At 38.3% G+C, this 20666-nt stretch overlaps 2 protein-coding genes across 2 annotated transcripts in view; one reads left to right on the top strand and one right to left on the bottom strand.

Annotated features, from left to right (window-relative positions):
* Nucleotides 1-2754: 2754 nt before the first annotated feature.
* On the top strand, nucleotides 2755-3975 carry LOC136844757 (general transcription factor II-I repeat domain-containing protein 2A-like). Its single transcript, XM_067113992.1, has one exon. It carries the CDS (start codon nucleotides 2755-2757, stop codon nucleotides 3973-3975), a length of 1221 nt encoding a protein of 406 aa, XP_066970093.1.
* Nucleotides 3976-13743: 9768 nt separating this feature from the next.
* The window catches only part of LOC136845148 (multiple PDZ domain protein-like), a 65171-nt gene continuing 58248 nt past the window's right edge, over nucleotides 13744-20666 (bottom strand). The window contains exons 6-9 of the mRNA XM_067115093.1: nucleotides 17376-17406; nucleotides 16166-16282; nucleotides 14858-15000; nucleotides 13744-14463 (exon numbers count right to left, since the gene is read on the bottom strand). Of these exons, the coding sequence (XP_066971194.1) occupies nucleotides 13947-14463; nucleotides 14858-15000; nucleotides 16166-16282; nucleotides 17376-17406 (808 nt within the window). The 3' untranslated portion in view covers nucleotides 13744-13946. The remainder of the gene's footprint in view (nucleotides 14464-14857; nucleotides 15001-16165; nucleotides 16283-17375; nucleotides 17407-20666) is intronic.

Genomic DNA, 20666 nt, shown 5'->3' with positions numbered 1-20666 from the left:
CAAAAGGTTTTCCTCCAGTTACACCTTTCAAACCTACCTACTCTCAATTTTCTAACCAGAGCTGAATGACCTTACAGGTCCCAGTGCTTGGCCTTTAGCCTAAACTCTATATTCCAATATATCCCAAAGGCGCATTTGAGATCTAATTATAAACACACTCACGATTGATTTGGAAATTACGGAGCCAGAAAGTAGCGTCAGTCAAGCAGATGTCTAAGTAGTGCAAGCTAAAATCCCTTTTGGGTAAGGGGGACGTAGAGGCGAGAATAGCAATGTTGCGTTTTATTAAAGTAGAAAATGAGCGAATGCCATATTTGGGAGGGAAACATCCTTTAAGTTTTAATTTTTTGGGCTGTGGAATACTGCTCTTACGAGCTCTCTTTCGTACGTTCATACATTCATACACACAGCAGATATATATATATATATATATATATATATATATATATATATATATATATATATATATATATATATATATATATATATACTCACATCGGGATTGAACTCGGGTCTCTCTCAAATGAAACGCAAGGACGCTACCAAGTGATCCACACAGATAAATCCTGAGGTTTTTTCTGGCCAGACTGCCGCCTAGCATACTAGCGAATCTACTTTCAGCAAGTGAATGGGAAGATTATTAAAGACATGAATAATAATACCCGTCAACTGAGTAATCAGACGTATGCTTAGCAAACTTTCCTCACTCTTCTTACTATTATCTTAAGTGGTGTTAGGAGGAGGAGGAGGGGGAGGAGGTCAAGGTCACCGAGACCACTGGGTCACATTTCTAGAGAAGTTGGACAGCTAGCTGGAAAGAGAACAGAAGGAATGGAAGTAGGTCTAAGGTAAAGAGCAACGTAGTTGGGCGTGACCCAGCAGTCTCGGTAATTTCTCCTCCTCCTCCTCCTCCTCCTCAAGGTATCAGTAAGAAAATTGAGGAAAGTTTGCAAAGTATACGCCAGAATATTCTGTTAATGAATATTGTTCGTGTCTTTAATAATCTTACATATCATTCACCTCTAGAAAGTAGAGTACTCTTATAAAGTCGATTGCTCTTCCTTTATCGGCGTCTCTTAAATCGTTTAGCCCAGGGATGTCAAACGTGCGGCCCGCGGGCCGCATGCGGCCCCCAGCCACACTACTTTTGGCCCGCCAATCTCAGTGGCGGTGTAGTTTAAAAATATATTTAGAAATGGTTTTAATTATATATGAAAATACTCAAACACACACACGCACACGAAGCATATATATATATATATATATATATATATATATATATATATATATATATATATATATATATATATATATATATATATATATATATATATATATATATATATGTATATATATACATATATATATATATATATATATATATATATATATATATGTATATATATTATATTATTTATCTATACTTATACCATATATATCGTTATATATATATATATATATATATATATATATATATATATATATATATATATATATATATATATTTATTTATATATATATATATATATATATATATATATATATATATATATATTTATTTATTTATATATATATATATATATATATATATATATATATATATATATATATATATATATATATATATATATATATATATATATATACACTTTTGGACTTTTGAAACTTATATTATAAGGACTGCGTTCTCTCTCTCGTTTTTATTTTTTTTTTACGATCGTAAACCGACTGCAAGCGACTACCCGACAGCAGTGCAAGAGGAAGGCAATGTTCGGTACCCGACAGCAGTGCAAGAGGAAGGCAATGTTCGGTACTGGGCTTCTTGTGTCATCGGGAAGAAAGCAAAACTACGCTATCATGCGTATATTTTTTGGAAAATTATTTCACTTTTCCAGTTAACAGTATTATAATTGCAAGAAAATTATGAATTTTGGGTTTGTAAATAGATGTGTAGGTAGGCTAAATGCGGAGGCTATTGAGTTGGGCTATGCTCAGTATGGGGCTCCGAACTGCGAGCGCACAGGTATAAAACATGTTCAGTACGGTGATGACTTTGGAAGGAAATAATTTAGGCCGGAATTCAGTATCTCTCAGGCTTTCACACAAGCTATATACATTTTCAAAGAGAATTGATCATTTCAATTTTTTGTTGATGATGTCATCCAAGAAAAGGTCAATTAAAGACGAACATAGAGTAATACAAGAGAAGTGGAAAGACTTGTATTTTTTTGGTGATATAAATGGAAAACCAACATGTCTGATTTGCAATCAGCAAATTGCCGTGCCTAAAGAATATAATGTTAGGAGGCACTATGACACAAACCATGCTCAAGTATATAAAAATATAGTGGAAAAGCACGTGATGATAAAGTTGAAGAATTAGAACAATCTCTGAAACAACAGCAGTCCTTATTCAAAATGTACGTCATGTAAGTGATGCTGCGGTGAAAGCAAGTTACATTATCTCCAATGAAATAGCTGCGTCATCAAGGCCTTTTACTGAAGGAGATTTTGTTAAGAAATGTATGTTGTTGACTGCTGATGTGATTTGCCCAGATAAACGTCAGGCTTTTGCAAATGTAAGTCTGTCAAGAAATACAATAGCAGAGAATAAATGAAATAGCTGAAGACATTGATAATCAACTTCAAAGCAAAGTTAAATCATTTGTGGCCTTTTCTGTTGCAATTGACGAAAGCACAGACGTCTGTGATGTAGCACAGCTCGCAGTTTTCATTAGGGGAGTTGATGAAAATATGCAGGTAACAGAAGCATTTGTTGAGCTTGTGCCAATGAAGGGAACAACAAAAAGTGATGATATCTTTGCAAGCTTAGTTAGGGCGCTGGACAAACTAGGTGTTGACTGGAAGAAATGTGTAAGTTTAGCAACTGATGGAGCACCTCAGATGGTGGGTAGAAAAGCTGGTGTAGTGGCAAAATTGCAGGAGAAACTTATGGCTTTGAACCCTGACAACCAGTTTCGTAATATTCATTGCATTATACATAGAGAAGTATTGTGCTGTAAAACACTAAATATGGCTCATGTCATGGATGTTGTTGTATCAACAGTGAACTTTATTCGAGCACGTGGTCTCAATCATAGACAATTCAACTGCTTTTTGGAAGAAAGTGAGAATCCTCGTGGATTGCCTTATCATACTGATGTGCGCTGGTTAAGTCGAGGAACGGTGTTGAAGCGCTTTTATGAATTGCGTTGTGAAATCCAAATTTTCATGATAGAAAAGGGAAAGGAGATGCACGAACTTAATGACATTATTTGGCTGAAAGATTTGGCATTCATGGTGGATATCACAGATCATTTGAATCATCTCAACATCCAGATGCAGGGGAAAAACAAACTGGTGACCGATTTCTATGACTTGATTCGTGCATTCGAAATCAAACTCCAGCTTTTTCAACGTCAAATTGCATCACATAATCTTGCACACTTTCCCAATTTGAAATCTATGCAAAATAAAAATAACATTGATGATGGTGACCTAGCAGAGAAATATTGTGAGAAAATATCAAAGCTCAGAGATGAATTTCAAAACAGATTTAGTGACTTCAAGTGCATGGAAAATGAATTTGCTGTCTTCAGAAATCCGTTCTCAGTTGATGTAAATGTGCTACCTGAACCTCTGCAACTGGAAATAATTGACATGCAGTGTGATTCAGTGTTAAAGGATAAGTTTTCCACCTGTCAACTGAGCACGTTTTATCAATATGTGGATTCAAAATATCCCAATGTAAAATATTTGGCATCAAAAATCATGTCTATGTATGGAAGCACGTTTGCCTGTGAACAGTTATTTTCAGTAATGAACATTAACAAATCCCGGTTACGGTCGAAACTTAGTGATGAACACCTCAATTCCATCCTCAAGATCGCTACTAAGTCATTTACCCCAAATTTTGATGCACTGGTCAAGAAAAAGAGATCTCAAGTATCTGGAAGCAGTAGCTCCCAGCATTAAGATTGTTTTAAAAGTGAGAATGAATGTTTCCTTTTTTTCTTATCGATGTGAAAGGTATTTCTTTTATTCATCCATGTGCAAGGTACTTCCTTTTTTTTCTTAGGCATGTGCAAGGAATTTTTTCCTTATCCATGTGCAAGGTATATATTTTTATTTATCCATGTGCAAGGTATTGGTTTTTGCCTATGTGCAAGAAATTTCTTTCTTAAACATTTGCAAGGTATTTCATTTTTATTATACATGTGCAAGATATTTCTTTTTCTTATGTGCAAGGTATTTCTTTTTATACATGTGCAAGATATTTTTTCTTATTCATGTGCAAGGTATTTCTTTTCTCTTATAAATATGCAAGGTATTTTTTTTCTTATCCATGTGCAAGGTATTTTTTTATACATATGCAAGGTATTTCTTTTCCTTATCCATGTGCAAGGTATATTTTTTTCTTATCTATGTACGATTGTCACGATATAATAAATTCTACGAATTCTCAAAACGAGTAATTTTATTTGCTTATTGTATAACTACAGTGCTTCCTCCTCTCTTTTCCCCTACACACATACACAATATATAATAGTGTATCTGCACTATAGAATTATAGACTATATTACTAATATATATATATATATATATATATATATATATATATATATATATATATATATATATATATATATATATATATATATTTTTACTGCATTGGACCTCTTGCGGCCCTCAGAAATTAAAGTGTCTCAAAACTGGCCCTCAGGAGCAAATGAGTTTGACACCCTGGTTTAGCCTTTTCAAAAGGCGGGTCTGTCATCTAATTTAACGAGAGAATAACATGAACGCCACTTCAGGAACCGGGTTTTTTTTATTTGATCAAGGACTCGGCGAAGTCAAGTGATACATTCGAATGAAAGCAGGCAGACCAAAGGACGAAAACTAGCTAAGTTCGACACAATAAACTTCCGTATTCTTGAGCACGAAGCATTCGCGTTTCCCTTCCGCGATAGATTTTCGGGTACAAAGCTCTCCTAGAAGAGAATGTTTATCAGAGACGCATTTCAGCCAGCGATACACTTGTGCAAGAGAGCCTGCAAGCGAGCAGTATCTCTCGTCAAAAGTAAAGCTTTATAGAAGTTTTCCCTCTGAAAACGGCATTTGCTATTAGCGCTCATTGTTCCCTATACTTGAAGGGAATTTTAGCATGCGCAAGCAGGAGACATTTGCTTGACTACCTCTGTGGTTATAGGGAAATGAGGGGAGAGATGGAAACTCCCTCACAGAAACTAAAATACGAAAAAAAAAAAATTTCACTTCACGCAGAAATGTGAGAAGGGAAACATGCGTCGTTTCCTCTACCAAGGGGTCCACAACCCTCCAAAAGACGCCACTCTACCTTAGGATATAGAGCATTAGTATCCCAAGCTTAAGCTCTTCCTAGGCCAGCATCGTTCAGTTATCACCCTTCAAAACCACCAAGGTAGCAAACAGCTATAGACTGACTGGCTGGCTCTGATGCTCTGTTGACGAGCTGTGTGCTAAATTATACGAAGAAATGTTGAAAGAGAAAGAGGAGTAGAGATAATTTAGTTTAATTTAGTTCTCTAGTTAATATCCGTTCTCTTTATGTCTTTCATGATAAAAGTCGTAAATTTAGCCTCGCGCGGCAGGAACATAACTGTGTAAGAGCGCAGAGTGTCCACCTTCATGCTGACGGCACCACAGCGAAAGTTATGGACGGAATCTTACTTCACTCAGGAGTGTAAGGGTAAATTTGGCAGTGTGTCTGATCTAATTCTTCTCACTGAAGGAACTTGCTGTCGAGTAAAACCATCTCTTGTGTCTTTCAGTCTTACTCATTACCCGTACAGTTATCACTCAACATACTGGGATGAGGTGTCTAGCCTTTCCCATAGCCGGCAGCGGCCTTCCACAGATGACTTGTCTGCCAGGTCACAAGTACACTGAACAGATGGACTGAAACGAAACTGGTTTCAAAGGAGGGTACCCAGAGTAGAGTGCATAGGACATTGCCATTGAATAATAGGAGGTTGAAGTCTCTTCTCGAAGGAAGTGATAGATCTGGTAATTGTAGGATACCTATATGGAAAGGGTATTTTTATAGAATTTATAAGCTTAAACTTTGCCTTGCTTTTCAGAACTGATTAGTTACAGCGGATTGTTCGCCATTCAGTGGTTGGAGTGCTGATTCTTTTCCAGGGGAAATTATTAAAAAAAAAAAAAGACTTCTCATTGCAGTGGGGAACCTTAAAATTGTTTTTAAAAAAAACAAGAGTTTTCAGTGCAACAGGAAGCTTTAAAATTGTTTAAGAAAAACAAGATTTTGCACGGCAACAGAAAACTTAAAAAATTAAGGAAAGCAACATTTTTCACTGCAACAGGAAACTTCAAAAAATTAAGAAAAGCAAGATCTTTCTTTCACTGCAACGGGAATCTTTAAAAATGGCTGCGATGTGTCACTCACCTGAAGAACTCGTCGAAAGGTCCTTTCAGCCAAGTTTCGTGAGTAATGAGAAAACTTCTTCAGCCGTTCTAAAAGGGACAGATAATGACCAAAAAAAAAATTTCCGCATCAAGCGGCCACTTCTTGAATCGAGTCATTTGGGAAATCTTACGTTTCCTTACCAGTGCTGACTGCACCAAAAATGGAATTTTTTCCGAGTTTTCCCCTTTTTACACGATGACCACTTTCGTAAGCACTGCGTTTCCTGACCACTTTCGTAAGCACTGCGTTTCCCCAGTTCAGAAAAAGTGCCCTGCTTGAAATGTACCAAGGAACCCTCTAACCATTGGCACATTTTTTTACAGTCAAGGATCGTCTCAGCCCCCTCTTCGCATCCGATATTGTATATAAATACACTTGTCCGCGATGAGATCACGGAACATACTTGGGATGTGAGAGGAGGTTGTTGAGGGTACGAATTGACTCTCATAGAGGCTTAAGCTACCGTACAGGATTCAAGTCGTGGAAGCCAGAGGCCTCTAACATCAGAAAACATGCTGTACGATGCAAAAGCAGTATCAAAAATGAAGATTTTTAGTTTTCTGTGAAAGAAAACTGTTGTGCCGGCTTTGTCTGTCCTTACGCAGTTTTTCTGTCCGCCCTCAGATCTTAAAAACTACTGAGGCTAGAGGGCTGCAAATTGGTATGTTGATCATCTACCCTCCGATCATGAAACATACCAAAAATTGCAGCCCCCTAGCCTCAGTAGTTTTTATTTTATTTAAGGTTAAAGTTAGCCATAATCGTTCGTCTGGCAACGATATAGGACAGGCTACCACCGGGCCGTGGCTGAAAGTTTCATAGGACGTGGCCCATACAGCATTATACCGAGACCACCGAAAGATGGATCTATTTTCAGTGGCCTTGATTGTACGCTGTACAGAAAACTCGATTGCGCCGAGGAAACTAAGGCGCAATTTTTACTCGTTTTTTCTTGCTTTATGTTCATTTGTATAGCCATTTTTAACGCGGCCTCGTTATTTTTGTGATTTTTAAAAATCTTAATTTTTTTTTTAAATTTTTTAAAGCCGCGATTCCATCTGTAGTGCAAATTATTTTATATTTTTAGCCTTGAAAATATGACATGTGTCACGAAACGTAGGCAATAAATTTGTAAGAATGGGACCTTCGTTTCCCTTGTTCCTTGAGGACGTGTGTGTGTGTGTGTATAATATGTATATATTATATACACACATATGTATATATATACATATTTGTATATATATATATATATATATATATATATATATATATATATATTTATTTATTTATTTATTTATTGTTAACACACACACACACACATATACGTGTGTGTATGTGTATGTGTGTGTGCGTGCGTTTGTGTATTGTTTTCTCTATGTACGTGTTTGGGAAGGTAGGGTCTTGGCGACTGTGGAGGTCATCATCAACTCGAGGTGTCTCGTTACATCGTTGCCGCCTCCTTGACAGAACCTTTATTTCGCATCTTAGCAGGACACTCGGTCGAAGCCGTTTATTACTGCTAGGAAATGGCGTTTTATGAAGAACGAGACCATAAAACAAAAGGGGAGCAATTAGGTAAGACAGAGAGAGAGAGAGAGAGAGAGAGAGAGAGAGAGAGAGAGAGAGAGAGAGAGAGATTCATGCACTGTGCGATAGGGGTGTGAGAGACTTTTATAAATATTTTGAGAGAGGTTAAAAGACCAGTAGAGAATAAGAGGTAAATGGGCAGACAGAGAGAAAGAAAATTCTGTAGGTAAATATTGAGAGAGAGAGAGAGAGAGAGAGAGAGAGAGAGAGAGAGAGAGAGAGAGAGAGAGAGATTCATGCACTGAGCGATAGGAGTGTGAGACTGGTATAAATATTTTGAGATAAGTTAAAAGGCCAGTAGAGAATAAGAGGTAAATGGGTAGACAGAGAGAACAAAAATTCTGTGAGTAAATATTGAGAGAGAGAGAGAGAGAGAGAGAGAGAGAGAGAGAGAGAGAGAGAGAGAATTGAAAAACCAAGACTTTCATAGAGGCATCATCAATCATCCGAAGCATATGCCGTCCAAATGAAGAGAACGCCAGATTACTCTCTCTCTCTCTCTCTCTCTCTCTCTCTCTCTCTCTCTCTCTCTGAATAGGTCATAAGCAAACGCTGAGGCACACGCCTCCTCCCTTCTGGGTGATTACGAAATCATCCTGCAACTGCGGAGGCTTTGCGATACAGTTCCTGCAGGTATCCTGAAAAATCATACCAGTCGTTATGGTTATTGATTATCTCGTCTATTATTATTATTATTATTATTATTATTATTATTATTATTATTATTATTATTATTATTATTTCAGTAGATGAAAGCTATTCACATGGATCAAGCACACCAGTAGGGGGCCACTGACTTGAAATTCTTTAAGATTCCAAAAGAGTGTTGGTTTCAACCTCCTACTGCAGAAGACCCACCAGCACTGCAGCAGTGACTGATCATGATACAGAGCCAGTGATTTATCATCGCCCTGGGGGAGACGCGAACCCGCCACATCTGAGTGGCATGCCACGACACTAACCACTATACCAGCGTACCAGCTGATAGACTGGAAGAGAGTAGAAATTTGTTACCCAGAATATGCTGGTTTATTTTGAACGCTAATCTTGAGTCAGTGAGGTAAAATAACTTGTATTTATAAGAAATGCTTATTCTTAGCGATTAGAAAGAGAATATATTTCCTAATTTATTTCAGACGTTATCCAATAATCCTGAGGGAAGATGGTTTTCCTTAATACATTTTATTTAAGACATTTAATGTTGGAAGGATACATTCCTTTTCAGATGTATATTTTATTTATTTTAGACAATATCCACTTAATTAGAGGAATAGACTCCTTACTCTCAATATAGCCAAATTTGTTTTAGACATTAAAAGATAAAGCAGTAAAAAATGCAATCGAGTTTTCTGTACAGCTTATAATCAAGGCCACCGAAAATCGATCTATCTTTCGGCAGCCTCGGTATAATACTGTCTGAGCCGCGGCCCATGAAACTTTAACTACGGGCCTGTGGTGGCCTATCCTATATCGTTGCCAGGAGCACGATTCTGGATAACTTTAACCTTAAGTAAAATAAAAACTACTGAGGCTAGAGGGCTGCAATTTGGTATGTTTGATGATTGGTGGGTGTATGATCTACATACCAATTTGCAGCCCTCTAGCCTCAGCAGTTTTTAAGATCTGAGGGCGGACAGAAAAAAGTGCGGACGGACAGACAAAGCCGGCACAACAGTTCTCTTTTACAGAAATCTAAAAAAAGAGTGAATACGTACTTTTCCTTTGCAATAATAAAGGAAATTATGGAGTGCCTTTTGCCTTGACCAGTCTGTGAACACGGAAGAAAGGAACAAGTAACTTCTTCTCGCTGTTCGTTTATAAAAACAGAATAAGCAGAGACGCACATAATGACATTTTTGTTTTTTCAGCTATCTTCGCCTTCTGTGTATCATTTACCAGTTATTATTATTCTGAAGAAGAGCTGAATTGGCCTAGTATACTTTTTTTTAAACTTTTTATTGAAAGGATTAAACTTATATTACTTACAATTACAATATTTACAACATGGTTACAGTATATATCAACACAATTTACATAGGCATTTCTTTACATAAGCATAAACTGACAATTTACGCATCTTCCTTTAGGAACGGTCTACTCAAAATCAGTAATTAATATATTCTTTTGTGAACATTTTTCGTCAGAGGAACGTAATTCACAGACTGCAAGACCATATAAGATCGCTTCGTCGCTCAGTTTGGTGGAGGGCAGTTAACCTCATTTGAAACGACCAGCTGAATTATTTTTGTGCTGATTAACCAAGAGGCTTCCCTTTTATTCAGACGCAATAATAGGTGGCAGTTGGTTTACGCGGTAGCGAGAAGGAAGAATTTCAGAACCTGTTTAAAATCCCTACGGAAACTGTATTCTGCTCTATCGCATAAATAATTGAAGTTCCTAGGACGCCAGAAGGATAAAATAGATCAAAGGACGTGAACGCTGCATGTGAAAGGAGCTCAGGGTGGGAAGGCTCTCTCCCTCTCTCTCTCTCTCTCTCTCTCTCTCTCTCTCTCTGTATCTACACACACACACACACACACACACACACACACACACACACTGACTCTGCCGCATTCTTTGACGGGGGTGTGGGAGAGAGAGAGAGAGAGAGAGAGAGAGAGAGAGAGAGAGAGAGAGAGAGAGAGACCCCGAGATAGATCAAAGACCTATATTTAAGTCTTGAACGTTTTTTCTTTATTTTACTATTGCATATCCAAGCCGGTTTCAGTATATCATTTTATTTATAAAAAAAAAAATCCCTTGTTTTCTCATATCTATTCTCCTTTTTGGAAGTTCCTCGTTGGACGAGTCGGTAGAGTTCTCGGCTAGCACTCTGTTAGGCCCGAGTTCGAGTCTCCGGCCGGCCAATGAAAAACTACAGATTTTATTTCTGGTGATAGAAATTCATTTCTCGGTATAATGTGGTTCGGATTCCACAATAAGCTGTAGGTCCCGTTGCCAGGTAACCAGTTGGTCCTTAGCCATGTAAAATAAGTCTAATCCTTCGGGCCAGCCCTAGGAGAGCTGTTAACCAGCTCAGTGGTCTGGTTAAACTAAGGTATACTTAACTTTTTTCTCCTTTTTGGATTTTAGGCTAAGTTGCGCGCACTCCATGGACAGTCATGCCTGATGGAGCCGTTCATTCATTCAATGTCAGACTTGGTCTCTGTCGTATGGAATTGCAATCAGATAACCAGGACTGATATTAGAAGGCTCCTGTGGTATAGCTGGGGTTCTCAACCTGGGGTTAGTGAACCTCCCTGGGTTCGGGGTTTGCCAGAAGATTTCTGATGGGTACTTAACAGAATGACAAGTTTCACTCCGGTGTACAATCATCGCGTACATCTATTGCATCGTTCAATAATTGGGGAATAAGTTTTTTATCAAATGCAGAAATTCATTAACAGTACTGTACCACTATTGAACGATTTATTGTTAATTCATATTGTTAATTAACTGCAGAATGATTTTTTATCGTCTGCAGGAATTAATTAAATGTACTGCACCATTATCTCACGAGTTATTGTTAATTCATAGCTATTGTGTATTCAGGATCTGGCTAAAAGGTGTCTGAGGTTCTTGTTAGGGAAATGGTTGAGAACATCATCTGTAGTGATCAAAGGGGTTAGTGCCGTCAGTGCACCTCATGCGGTGCACTGTAGGCATTGCTTAAGGTTCTTAGGAGCGTGCCTTCGACCCCTAGCTGCAACCCCGTTCGTTCCCTTTACTGTACCTCCTTTCATACTCTCTTTCTTCCATCTTACTCTCCTCAACCCTCTCCTAACAGTTGATTCATAGTGCAACTGCTTTGAGGTTTTCCTCCTGTTACACCTTTCAAACCTTTTACTGTTAGTTTCCGTTTCAGCGCTGAATGGCCTCATAGGTCCCAGCGCTTGGCCCTTGGCCTAAATTTTAAATTCAATTCAGTCTGTAGTGATCACCGCAATGGCACCTCGAAATGAACTGTCGCTCGCTTCCGGAAGCAATCCAGTATTCTTTTAGTCTAATCCTTTGCCTTACTCGTACAGTTACATCATAATAAACAGTCTCATAACCAGAAAGTGGCACCAACAATGGCTCAAAATAAATTTAGCTAAGCTGAGATTACAATTAACGTCGAATTCGGGCTCATTGAATTTCCCCCTCACTTGCAGTGACTTCTCGAAGGAACCCACTTCTTAGCTTCCTCGACAACTGTCTGTCAGCCAAGGTTGCCTTGTTCTCCCGTCACCTTTAACTCCCTTGACGATAAGGCTTGGCTTGACGCTCATTTGCGGGGTGACCCGAGAAAGGATTTTCCGGGTAATCAATTAAAGACGTCGCAGGATAATGAGTGAGGTATTTTGCTTCTCCGCGAAGGAATCCGCCATATTGTCTATGAGGGTTTTAATTCGGCGACCCCGTTGTGGGGTAGTGCATGCGGTGCACTGTAGGCATTACTTAAGGTTCTTTGTAGCGTCCCTTCGGACCTTAGCTGCAACCCCCTTTCGTTCCTTTTACTGTAACTCCGTTCATATTCTTTCTTCCTTCTTACTTTCCACCGTCTCCTAACAATTGATTCATAGTGCAACTGCTTTGAGATTTTCCTCCTGTTACGCCTTTCAAACATTTCTTCTCTCAATTTCCCTTTCAGCGCTGAATGACCTCATAGGTCCCGGGGGTGGGCCTGTCGCCTAAATTCTATATTTATTCATTCACTCATTCATTTAATTCAGCGGAGCAGTGTGCTGGAATACTGATTAAGGAATTTACAGTATAGTCAGTGAATGAAGCATTTCATCATGTAATCGATAGCGGATTTTGTTTGATAGTTCGTGAGGCATCTTCCGGATAATTGGTGAAATATTTTGCTAGTCATCAAAACTGGTCCGCTGGTATAGTGGCATGCCACTCAGACGTGGCGGGTTCGCGTCTCCCCCCGGGGCGATGAAAAATCACTGGTTCTGTATCGTGATCAGTTACTGCTGCGGTGTTGGGGGGGTCTGCTGCGGTGGGAGGTTGAAACCAACATTCTTTCGAAGCTTGAATGTCAAGTCAGTGGCCCCTTTGGTGTGCTTGTTCCATGTGAATGGGTTTCATGTACTGAAATACTGTAATAATAATGATAATAGTAATAATAATAATACAGAATCTGATTTGGCGATTTGGTGCTTTCTTGAAATCTGGTGCTTTTTGGGCGTTGAGTCCAAAGATGCAGCTGAACTGCAGTGTATTATCTGCTTATGAAATGTTATGAGGCAAACAGACTTTTGCGAGTAGGTGTCATGGCAGTGGTGATCTTATTGACAAGTACGTAAACTTACTTGACAAAACTATAAACTCAACTTTATTTACGTTGAAAATTGGCACTCAAGTGTTTCATCCACTGGTACCAAATGTTTTTATTGTCTTTACAATGTTTTTATCACTTAAGCAACGCTTTTCCTTTTGAACTTGTTGTCACTAGCATGCTCTGACTAAAACTCAAGTCATGAGCTGGTTTGAGGCCTCTTTGCACAGCCACAGTGGCTATATATATATATATATATATATATATATATATATATATATATATATATATATATATATATATATATATATATATATTTTATGTATTATATATATATATATATATATATATATATATATATATATATATATATATATTCAAACAAGTTTGTTACAGAAAGGAATAAATATCAAACACTACGAAAAGTAAATATTTATTGGTATTTTATAAAATTTAGGATATGAAATTTGAATATTTATCGCATTTTAAATTTACATATACATTTTTTTATTATAGTTATTATTATTATCATTAATAATATTAATATTATTATTATTATTCGGACAACGTTTATACCATATCAGGAGGAATTGATAACAAGCGTTTGAGCATCCCAAAGGAATCCTACAAGAAGGACTTGTCGGATCCGCAGGACTCCGTGTCGGCTATGCTGATCACCTCGGACCCGTGGAAGTGGACGTGGGATTTCGGGGATCCCCCCGGGGGCGTGCTGTGGGACAACAAGGACTGAGCTGAGTCCGGGGTGCAGGTCCTGACTATGGCCTGCGTCGATGTGGCTGATCGTCCGCGGAGCGACCTTCGCAGGACGTGGAGGAGCCTGCTCGGAGGGCGAGGGATCTTGGTGGAGGAGGAGGAGGAGGTCGAGGACGAGGTGATGTAGTAGGAGGAGGAAGGAGGGCTGGAGGACGTGGTGGAGGCTGCCCGGGACTTGATATGGTTATGGTGCGTGTTGGCTCGGACTCTTCTCACCATGACGGCTGTGCCCCCTCCTCCTCCTCCTCCTCCCCCTCCTCCTCCTACGCCTCCTATTCCTCCACCTTTCTCACCAATGCCTCCGACAATTCCTCCTCCAGTGGGACGACCTTCGGTGTCCTCGATGTAAAATGGCTGGAGCTCGTACCTGAGATTTAGAAAATGAGGTCAGTTTCGTTGTTCTGAGTGGTATAGGTTTGAAATACTGATGTTTGAATGTTCCTTTTGCAGAAAGGTTTATAAATGGTTGATGTCCTATAAATAAGATGATTTTACTACCAGAATACTGTATATAGGCATCTGACTACTAAAGCATGTTGCAGGCACTTGTTAATTTAGAACTTCTTCACTGGACCTGTCCTGCAATCTCATTCAACAAAATAATCTTAACTACTCGGTTTACACCAGCTTTGGAGAACAGGAGTAAGATAAAGAACAAAACCAGCGTAAATATTCTGTACAATACCACTGTCTAAGGAATGTGTTTATAAACATAAATGAAGTTCGATATTATCACGATTAGATTCAAAATGAGTACAAACTTGACAGATCTGGAATGGGACCAGGTGTGGATCCTGAGGCGTGCCGGGATATTCGTCCTACTCTCGGTCCTGGCCCATTCGTGGATGGTTTGAGCAAGTGAGGGAATTCGACCGAGTAGCAGCACCACGCTCCCTTCCATGCTCTGTATGGAAGAAGAAGAAGAAGTTCATTTGGTGAATTGGTGTCAGTGGTTATGTACTTCAGTTAACAGGATTTTAAGGGGGGCTGTTTTGTCAACCAGAATTGTTAGGGGTTTTTGTCAACTAGAATTTTTAGGGGGTTGTTTTGTCAACTAGAATTTTTAGGGGGTTGTTTTGTCAACCAGAATTTTTAGGGGGTTGTTTTGTCAGCTAGAATTTATAGGGGGGTGTTTTGTCAACTAGAATTATTAGGGGGTTGTTTTGTTAACTATAATTTTAGGGGGTTGTTTTGTCGACTAGAATTTGAAGGTTTTTTTTTGTCAACTTGAATTTGTAGGGGGTTGTTATGTTACCTAGAATTTTTAGGGGGTATTTTGTCAGCTAGAATTTTTAGGGGGTTGTTTTGTCAAATAGAATTTGTAGGGGGTTGTTTTGTCAACTAGAATTTTTAGGGGGTTGTTTTGTTAACTAGAATGATTAGGGGGTTGATTTGTCAAGAATTTTTAGGGGGTTGCTTTGTCAACAAAAATTTTTAGGGGGTTGTTTTGTCAACACTGATATATTTTACATAGTAGTCGCGTATAGGAGTTGAGTAATAGAAAATACCCGGTCACTCTGACATCTCCCAGTAGAACCCATCCCAGAATTCAGCCAGCTCTCTCTTGGCCCAAAGACCTCTCCTCCATAAGTTTTTATCGAAATTTGTCAAAAATTCTTTTAGAAATGATGTCCACCGCCATCATACCCACATAAGGGGTAGTGCCGTCAATGCACCTCATGCGGTGAACTGTATGTATTACTTAAGGTTCTTTGCAGTGTCCATTCGGCCCCCAGCTGCTACCTCTTTCATTCCTATTACTGAACCTCCGTTCATATTCTCTTTCTTCCATCTTTCTTTCAACCCTCTCCAAACAATTGATTCACAGTGCAACTGCGAGTTTTCCTCCTGTTTAAACCTTTCAAACATTTCTACTCTCTATATCAGTTTCAGCACTGTATGACCTCATAGGTCCCAGCTCTTAGTCTTTGGCCTAAATTCTATATTCTATCCTCTCTCTCCATCACACTAAAATTAAGGGCAAGCCTTGCCCTTATCACTGAAGACTCTAATAAGACCGCACGAATACTGGGACATCCACGACTTAGTAGGTCCAGGGGACATCTTACCCTCAGCTGATTAGCGACGTGAGCCAGGCTGAGATAGGCAGTTGGAGCGCCGTTGACTTCCAGGAGTTTGTCTCCCTGCATGATCCGACCATATCGAGCAGCTAAGCCGCCTGGTTCCTGACGAGAGATTATTATTAATATTAATATTCATTAATGTTATTATTCTCGTTGGCGTTATTTGAACTGAACAGGTTCTCATGTGTCTTCTGCAAAATTTTTGCTTATGGTATGTTTCGTTATTATTATTATTATTCGACTTTTTAATCTAGTTGATAATGATTGTTATTGAATTAAAAACGGTTACAATAGTAATGAGAAACAGGCTCAAATATATATGAGGAAACAGATAGAAATTTTATTACAAAACTAACATGGGTAATTTATGAAAAAAACAGTTACAGTAGTAATGAGAAACAGGCTTGAATATATATGAGGAAACAGGTAGAAACTTTATTACAAAACTAACATTGATAATTTATGATTTATTTTAGGAAAACTCCATCAACACACAGTTTCTTTTAACCTAATCATACATGTATGTACACAAACACCTCACAACAGTTTGATTTTAAGGTTAATCATTTTATCCAGATAAATAGAAATAACATTCCTGATCTCGCTTTTAAGTTTAATTAATGCACGCAGTCTCATGCATGCGCATACTCACACACACACATACGAACATTATATATATTTATATATATATATATATATATATATATATATATATATATATATATATATATATCTGTATTTTTACAAACATATATATATATATATATATATATATATATATATATATATATATATATATATATATATATATATATATATATATATATATATTTTGCCTTAGGAGAAGTACAGTTTGGTCTTTGAAATATAGCGTTTATATTCCACATTTTGGCGTTTCTATGGGCTTCCTTATATTTGATAATATATATATATATATATATATATATATATATATATATATATATATATATATATATATATATAGATATATAGATATAGATATATACATGTATATACCCATGTGTAGGTGAATATCTGTATGTTTACACACGCACACACACACACACACACTCCCTCACACACTCTCCCTCACACTCCCCCGCACACTCCCCCGCTCGAGTCACTCCGGCATTATTAGAGATCCGTGACACGGGGGGAAAAAAAAATAATGATGGCAAAATGTCAACTGACTTACCACTAAGGTTACGAATATTCCATTTCCGTCGCTTTTGTCGTCGGGAAGAGGAAACCCGGCCACCATTAATGGAAAGAGAGGAGAAAAGAAAATGCAATTAGATTTCAGGATTCGTCTTTCGGTAGCTAATTGTTAGTTGTTAGGCGTTTCGGCGATTTTGAGGTGCAGCGATAAAGTATTGGAATTTGTTTCTTTGTGGTCACGTATTTTACATACATATATATGTATGTGTGTATATATATATATATGTATATATATATATATGTATTATATACACATACAATATATATATATATATATATATATATATATATATATATATATATATATATATATATATATATATATATATAAACACACACATATATATATATATAGATGTGTATATATGCATTTACTATACTGTATATCTATATATATATATACATATATATTATATACATTGTATTATATATATATATGTATATATATAAATTATATATATATATACACACACACACGAAGAATTACAGTGGCCACAGTGGGCCCCCCCACAAACATCTTGACTCCTTAATATTTTTCATACTCTTTCCCCTGAAAGCCTTGGAATCCGAAAGTAGATTGATGAAGAAATTCTCCTCCGCAAGCGTGACTTAAATCTACATTGATCAGACGACTAAGGTCGCGAAGGACGAATTCTTTACATCAGTCGTCTAATTTCACCTGGAAAGGAAGGAGAATTTCTCCGTTTACTTCCTTTCGGGTTTCAGTGTTGTCCTAAAAGTCCATCCTTCTAGAAGATAGAGAGACAAAGCGGAGGTCCTGGTGACTATTGTAATACACGGAATAAGTCAATGGATCTGGTAGATCTCTCTCTCTCTCTCTCTCTCTCTCTCTCTCTCTCTCTCTCTCTCTCTCTCTCTCTCTCTCTCTCTCCCCTTCTTAATGTTCGCCCGTATGAAAACTTTTTAGCTTTCTGTAAAAGAAAATTGTTGAGATGGCTATTTGTCTTGTCTGTCTGTCCACACTTTTTCTGTCCTCCCTTACAGCTTAAAAACTACTGAGGCTAGAGGACTGCAAATTGGTATGTTGATCATCCACCCCCCAGTCATCAAACATGCCAAATTGCAGCCCTGTAGCCTCTGTAGTTTTTATTTTATTTGAGGGTAACGTTAGCCATGATCGTGAATCTTGCACCGCTATAGGTGCCCGTAACAACACAGGCCACCACCGGGCCATGGGTGAATGTTGCATAGGCCGCGGCTGCGAGTTTCATGCAGCATTATAAACTGTACAGAAAACTCGATTGCGCCGAAGAAACTTCCCCCACACTATATATCTTCAGCTACCATTGAAAGAGTTATAAATGAAATGTTATAGGACAAAAATATGACAACCTTTCCAGGATTAAAAAAAAAAAAAGAAGAGTTCTCATTCATTATCGACAGACCATAATGCACCTGAGCCTTTGCCACAGGTGGGAAAACAGTGCCTGGAATAAATGTATAATTTTATCATAAATAACAAAAAATGTCATTGGAGAAAGCGCCTTAATAACAAGTAATGGATTACAGGCAATTTGGAAAATTAATGGCAAAGCTTTATCCATAGGCTGTTGGTTATTATCTCTCTCTCTCTCTCTCTCTCTCTCTCTCTCTCTCTCTCTCTCTCTCTCTCTCACACACACACACACACACACACACACACACACACACACACACAGAAAGAGTTTGAAGCATTGGTATTTTCATACTGAAGTATATTATTGATTGTAGATACACGCCCTCAGATTCGTATACATGAGTGATATTTAAATGGATCTATTGTACTTGTACTTTAATGTTACTACACATTAGGAAAACGGGATGTTCACATAAAACAAAAGAAAACATTGGTGATATATCAACTTAGACTGTGTTCTGACGAACGACGCCAGATTATAAACGCGTTATTTCTAGTTTTCTGTAAAAGACAATTATTGAGATGATTTTGTCCGTCTTCACTTCTTCTGTCCGCCCTCAGATCTTAAAAACTAATGAGGCTAGAGGGCTGCAAATTGGTATGTTGAACATCTACCCTCCAATCATCAAACATACCAAATTGCAGCCACCTAGCCTCAGAAGATTTTACTTTATTTAAGGTTAAAGTTAGCCATGATCGTGTGTCTGGCAGTGCTATGGGACAGGCCACTTCCAGGCCGTGGCAGAAAGTTTAATGGGCCATGGCTCATTCAGCATTATATGCTGTACAGAAAACTCGATTGTTCTTAAGAAACCTTGTTATATCTAGAGAAGGAATTACAAGTTACAGATAAACGGATATCTGTTCAGAAAGGCTCTGGTCACCCAGCCTTTCCGAAGGCCCTACAAAGCTTCCCCGGCAGAGTTCAAGAGGGACATCTCATCTGAAATAGATATTTTATCCAAGATGAGCTGGATGGTGACTTCCTCAAGTCACATTCAGGGAAAAGACTTGATTAAGTGGCCTTCTTTCGGAGGAACATCTTTAAGAATTCCCCAGAAATTTCAAGGTGGAATTAATTGCCTTGTTTTCTCGGTTGTAAATGGCGCAGTCAGTTGATTTAGTTTCTTAGTTTTGCCTTAAAGTATTTTACTGTCGGGGTTTGGGTGGTGGTAGGACGAAGAGGTAGTTAGTCTTGTGGGTTTTAGATTTCGCGTGAGCGTATCTATGTAAGTGGTCTTCAGGGTGTTCAGTAAAAGTTCTTGAGGTAGGATTACGTGTAGAGTAGTCTTGTCAGCCCTGCTATTGCCTCTTATGTTTAACCTCCTCCTCCTCCTCCTCCTCCTCCTCCTCCTCCTCCTCCTCCTTCTTCTTCTTCTTTGCCCATTTCTATATGGGGTCGCTGTTTCCTGTCAGCCTTCTCCACCTTCCTTTGTCCAATGCATCCTGACTTCTTAAACCTTTCTCCCGCCTGTCATTTGCTATTTTATCCTTCCTTATGAATTTTTTAACCTTCCTCTTCCCCTCCTTCCCTCTACCTACCTTCATGCTCATAACTCTTTTACACGTGATCTTCTCTCGCATGACATGACCAAACCACTGTAATCTTTCTTGGGCCTTCTTCGATACTCCCCCCTACCTTAACTGTACCTGTAATGAATTCATTTCTGATCCTGTATCTTCTTGTGACTGCCATGTCTCGACTCCATAAACCATCGCCGGTCTGGCTACACTTTGTAAAGCTTTCCTTAGATGGTCCGCTGGTATGGTTGCTAGTGTCGTGACATACCGCTCAGATGTCGCGAGTTCGCGCCTCCCCCCAGGGTGATGAAAAAATCACTGGCTCTGTAT

Source organism: Macrobrachium rosenbergii, chromosome 13 (assembly GCF_040412425.1).
Source record: "Macrobrachium rosenbergii isolate ZJJX-2024 chromosome 13, ASM4041242v1, whole genome shotgun sequence".
NCBI lineage: Eukaryota > Metazoa > Arthropoda > Malacostraca > Decapoda > Palaemonidae > Macrobrachium > Macrobrachium rosenbergii.
This window is presented reverse-complemented; position numbering and strand designations above follow the sequence as displayed.